The 6,000-nt window shown below is 43.4% G+C and overlaps 1 protein-coding gene across 2 annotated transcripts in view; it reads left to right on the top strand.

The window, feature by feature from the left end:
- Nucleotides 1–3,462: 3,462 nt before the first annotated feature.
- Nucleotides 3,463–6,000, top strand: part of unc5b.S (unc-5 netrin receptor B S homeolog) — a 111,908-nt gene continuing 109,370 nt past the window's right edge. Inside the window, exon 1 of one of the 2 annotated variants that reach the window (XM_041570336.1) lies at nt 3,463–3,908. In XM_041570336.1, coding sequence (XP_041426270.1) covers nt 3,818–3,908 — 91 coding nt within the window. In that variant the 5' untranslated portion in view covers nt 3,463–3,817. 2 annotated transcript variants of the gene reach the window in all.

Here is a 6,000-nt window from a genome sequence, read left to right as displayed (position 1 = left end):
AAATAATTGGAGTCCATTGCTTAAAATAATCAAACCAATTTTGACAACATGATATATTTAAAAACCCCAAAAAAAACTTTGATAAATGTAAAAATTAATTGAAACCCTTTTCAGAAAAAACATTAAAGATCCCCAGTACAGATTTTAGTAAATCACCCCTATGCCAAGTACATACATTACACATATTCTTTCCCTCTGTTCATCTTCTGTTGTGTAACAGATAACTCTGAACCATAATAATTCCTAAAACCATTTTCAAGCAAGGTGTATCTCTGGGAAGAAAACACCAATTTGCTTCCTTCTGCCCCAAAATTGTTATGCATTGACAGGCATTGCATCAGCCTGGGTAGAATTTAGCATGGAAACATGAAAGCATACATTTAGCTATCCAATCTGCACAGTCTGCTCACCAACAGATCAATGCTATGCATATCAATGCTATTGGCATTTTGTCCCCCAGCTAGGTATGCCAGCTAACAAATGCCTCATGCAACATGGCCCTTACAGACATTCACGCAATAATCATATTTATTAAAGTGTGAAAACAGAACTTCAGTGTGTTTCCCTCAGAAGAAAAAAAAAACCTAAACCATGTTGCCTCCCATAGACATTAATAGAAATTGCCTGCCAACAAAAATGCAAGTAGTACTGGGCCTGAAAATGTTCAAGAGTGCATTTCAAGGACAAAAACTGCCTATACCTGCAGTGACAGGTGGTTTTCATAAAAATCTATAGGAGGTGCATGGGTTTCATAATTTTTTGTTTTGCCGGACCTGTTGGTGGACATGGTGGGGAAATTGTGTGACAATAGAGTAAACCCCCATATGGAATAAAAGGCACAAGGTTTGTCCAGCTGCAATAACCCATAGCAACAAATTAGATATTTTCATTTAAACAGGTGACCTGGAAATGCTACCTGCTAATTGATTGCCATAGATGGCTATGTCTATAGCAAATTTTGCACATTTTATTGCATAACCAATGGCTTCCAGGTGTCCTGCCCTCCTCAAAAATAAATGATTTTGCTGTACCACTGTACCTTAGCTTTAGCTACCATATTAAACTAGACAAGTATAAAACTTCTAAGATCGTATGCACTCAATACAGTTATAAAATAACACAGTCTGGCACCAGTGAATGGCAGGGCTATAGACCTACTTGTAATTTTCATGTCATGAAACCTTAGCAGTGTAATCATACTTGCCTCTTATAACAGCATTTGACTTACTCAACATATGTTCTGATGGATGCAAAACAAGCAATAAATGCAGTCTGCTGCTTTTCTTCTGGAAAATAAAGTAGAGAGATGCTTACTTTACAAGGTATTGCTCAGTAAGACCAAATAAACATTCAAGCAGTTCTATGATTAGTTGGCAGCAAGGGGCACCATACAAGTAAAATCTACAGATATTTTTTATTTTTTCTTGGCTGAACAATAGGGAGTACCTGAATATACTAAATGGCAAATATATATGGAACTAGAAGTTCGACAACCATATAAACACATGAGGAAAAAAATAAAGTAAAACCAAACCAAAGAGGGTTGATTTTCTGTCAGAACAGCTATACTTCTGAACAGAAGGCTGGACATAGAAACATTAGGTTGTTTGTAGCTATATGACATGTGTCCCATGGGAGGCAGTGGTGCTAATATGTCTTCGCATCTCTCTAGAGCAGGGTTGCCAGATTAGCAGCCAAATTTGGCTACTAATTGATAGAATTGATAGCCCAGGCGGGTTTTGAAAGTACAAACTAGCCAAGATACAGATTTGGGCTACTTTTTGGGTCTTTGGCTGGTTGGTACTTTGGAAACCAGCCAAAGTTTTTTCTTGCCCTAATGTGCCAAGTCTGTTGGGTTATGTAGTTTTTAACAATTTGCCAACTGCCATGTTTAATGTAAGACTACAATACCCTGCATGCAATGGGACTGCCTTGTGTAGAAGGCGGGAGTTATGCTGGTCATAGACGCAAAGATCCGATTGTACGAATCCTCGATTCTTTCGATTTTCAGAACATGTGTGGAGTGTCCCGACATCTGTCGTGCCATGCCAATCGGTCGTTCAGTCAATCAGACAAGTTAAAAGATTTCTGTCGGCTGCCGATAATATCTCTGTGGTTATTGCCGATCTTCAGTGGGAGACTGCCAGCGGAAGCGGAGAGCTGTAGTTGAAGTGCAGCGAATGAGGCGAGGGCTGGATTAGGTGCAAGTCTCTAGGGGGCGCCACACTTGTATCCCCGTGGGGACCCCCGTTTCTCCCTGTCCCCTATTGTTCTCCCCGACCCTACTTGCAGCCACCTTTTGAGAGTTAGAAATAAAAAATGCACTTGTGCTCATTTTATAAAAGGGATGGTGGCGGGGTGCCGTCTGGGAGATCCTTCATCCTGCCCTTTAACAAATCCCCTCACTAGGCCTCCGGTAGAAGATGAGTCCCGGTACGCCAGTCAGATGAGAAGCTGTCAGCAGGGAGATGGAGCAGCCGGTAACTTGTCATGTTCTAACATTGGTTGATCTATTCTTTTTTAACTGAAGGTTAGTTGCAGGTCGGGAGATGGGGACGTCCGATCATTCGAACGATCAGATCTCTAGTGTCTATGGCCAGCTTTACCAGATTTTGGACAATTTTGGGGCAAAAATCTTCTGGCCACCAAAATGTCTAGACTCAGAGGTTGACTTGTTTTACCAATATTTATTAAAATTGTATATGTATCAGGGCCTTATGGGGACCCTAGACCTCCTGGGCCCCTCTGTATTTACGCCCCTAGTGACGGGCTAATCTGTCCCATTTTACTTCATGGAAAAATTTGCTAAACAGCAATATTTTCACATATATTCATTCACTGCACCTATTGTGCAATGATTGGCAAAGTGCTGTCTGACACTTAGAAATGAATTACAGAGGTAAGAATCTGGTGTCCGCGGCAGCAGAGGCAAAAAGAGGGTAATCCCTGACACATCCCTATTCTGTGCAGTAGTTGTGACTGGGATATTACAGTAAGGTAAGAGTACTACATAATTAATGAGTATGAGGAAGGAAGGCACTGCCCCTAACTCCTTCTTATACTAAGAACACACGCAACGTACAGTAGTGAGCTGCTTATACACAGGCCATAATTCCTTTCAAGGATATCTTTCCCTGATTTTGTTCTATCATTATACCACGTGATATTCTACCTTGGCCCTGTTAGTCCCGGAATAATTGCACGGGGGAGGTCGGTGAGTTGAATACGTGTATGTGGCAAATGTTTCCTCCCCAGCTGTCTAGTGAGTCAGCGATGTGAGGAAGGTCAATGAACTGACTGGAAACCGGCGACGTGCGAAAAGTTAGTCGGGAATTGATAATAGAACGGAGGTACGACTGAACATCTGCGAGTACAGTGACTGAGGTACTCGGATAATAATCTCCCTCCCACTGACTTGGCCCCACCTCTGCTCCCATCTGTTTGGGCTGTTCCCATCCACTGAGAATCAGTCCGTACGTCGCGCTCCCCCTTACACGCTGCCTGTGCTGCTGCTGCTGCTTGCGGGACACCTTGGCGTTGTAGCGGTAGGCAGGGCAGGGGGGAAAATGATGTACAACCCCTGGTAGCTGCGTCTGTAACGGGCACAGACGAGCTCAGCTAAAGGAGTGTTGCCTCGGGACCTTCTAATACTTCTTGGGAAGCTCTCCCTTTGTGTCGACTTTCACAGAAAACTGGGAGCAAGTTTTTCCGTCACGACTTGGCGTTGGGCTGGACGCGGGATATACCCGGGCTGTGGGGGCTTCTCTGTATATTGTACGTGCGCAAGGAAGGCTATTGCGAGTGGAGTCGCTAAGCGATGTATTTATCCCGGATCCCCGGCGGAGCGGCATTGGCTGCGCTACTCGTGGCTCTGCTTCTCTGCTGCAACTTTCCACCTTCTATAGCAGGTAAGTGGGGCGGGTGCAGGTAACCGGACATACAGAGGGACCTGCACTTGAACTCTCCTCTGATTCCATTAATAATATCTGTAATGAGATCGAATGGTAATAGTCTAGTCTGGCACATATGTCTCTTTAATCAACACAGGGGCAAATTTGCCCCTGGCTTTTAAAAGCTAATCACTGATTGGTTGACCTTAGGTAACTGCCCATGAGCAAATTTGCCCAGTGTTGGTAAATGAGCCCCACTGAATCAATCTCCTGAAATAAACAGACTTTCTATACAACTTGGAAGTGCCTTGTCACATGTTCTTTAATCGCCAAAACAGCCACATTTTGGATTTGAGTGTGTACCAAGATGCGTGGGCATGGTTCGTTTTAGGTCCTGGGGTCCAGGATATTAACCCCTGAAATTCAGTATCACAGGAGCCCCTTGGGGATAACCATATATAATATATTTTAACTTAAGTATATACGTCAGGTATGCCCTACTTTCCGCCTTTGACTGCAACTGGGATGCAACTTTCAGAATCGTCTGTGACCTGGGTATGTTACTGAGCGTTGTAGTTTAGCAACAACTGCAGGGAAGCAGGCAGGAGATCCATGGATTTATGTCATTTATCCTCCGTTTTCCTATAACTCCAGGGCTCGCTCTTATCTCAGTCTAGCCCTGAATGTTTGTTTAGCTCTATCTTTTAGTTGTTAGGGTAATGTCACACTGTGAGATTCAGGGAGATTTAGTCGCCCGGTGACTAATCGCTTTGGGGGCGACTAATCTCTCCTAACTGCTTCCCCTAAGGGAAACGTCAGAAAACGAAGGGCCGCAGGCGTTTTTTCATTCTAGCAGGCGGAAGACAGGGGGAAGATTAGTCGCCCCAAAGAAGAGGTGATTAGTCGCGGGGCGACTAAATCTCCCCGTGTGACCTTACCCTAATAGATCTAACATCTCCAGTCCAGCATAGTATTCTTCATTTTACAACTGGAGCAGATCACATACAAGTATTCGTTATAATAGGAAGCAAAAGATGCCCAGCCTTAAGCCTTGCACATCAAACTTTCATCATCCCACAGTAGGAGAGCTGCTGGGATTGTAGCTGTATAAAATGCAAATCTGTAAGATTGGAAGGGCACATTTAACAGTGTAAAGGTGGCCATACACGGGCAGATAAAACTGCCGATATCGGTCGTTTGGACCGATTTGACAGCTTATCTGCCCGTGTATGGGGGCTTCCGACGGGTCTTCCCGATCGATATCTGGCCACGATATCGATCGGGAAGGTTGGATTTTTACCCGACCGACCCGTCGGAGCCGCTTGTCACATCGTAATTCGATCGTTCGGACATACGGGCCAAACGTTCGAATTACCCCCGATATAGCCACGCAGTTTAGTGGCATATCGGGGAAAGATCCGCTCGTTTGGCGATGTCGCCAAACGAGCGGATCTTGTAGTCTATGGCCACCTTAAATATGTATCTAGTACCTGAATTATTAGCTCCTAAATTGTAATAGAATGAGATTTGCATGATACAGACCCTGGGCCAAGAGTTTGCCATCTGCACCTTTACACTTAATAGAAATGCTATTGACTTGAAGTCGGTCTGTTGATTCTTGCCAATAACAAAACACACACTTGACTTCACAGGTCAGGGATAAGTTCAGGAATGTTTGTGTTTAATGCTCCTTTTTACAAATGAATAAAAAAACAAAAAAAAAAAAACAATCCGTGTGTGTGAGTGCTGGGATAACAAGTTGTTTAATGAGCAATGGAAAATTTTCATTAAACCAGCAATTCAGTGCTGAGAATGTGTTTTAAAGGCTGCTCCTTGTTTCTGTACAGTTTGGCATTTTTTGCGGTTTATATAAATGAAAGCATTGTGCCTCTTATCTTGAGGACTTCTCTAACTGAAGGGGTTAGGTTACATTTCAGGGGTGCCCTAATGCATTCTGAATGTTTCCTTTCCCTTCAGGAGATCTAGTGCAAAGTGTAATTTTCAATTAGATAAGTCTCTTTTTAGGAGTGTTCCTGCTATCTCTGATTTACAAACCCCGTCTCTGCAGAGAGTGTAATTAGAGTGCATTCTGTCTGTCTGAGTGAATAAA

Source organism: Xenopus laevis, chromosome 7S (genome assembly GCF_017654675.1).
Source record: "Xenopus laevis strain J_2021 chromosome 7S, Xenopus_laevis_v10.1, whole genome shotgun sequence".
Classification (NCBI taxonomy): Eukaryota; Metazoa; Chordata; class Amphibia; order Anura; family Pipidae; genus Xenopus; species Xenopus laevis.
Note: the sequence above shows the minus strand (reverse complement) of the source record. Positions and strands in the feature narration are given on the sequence as shown.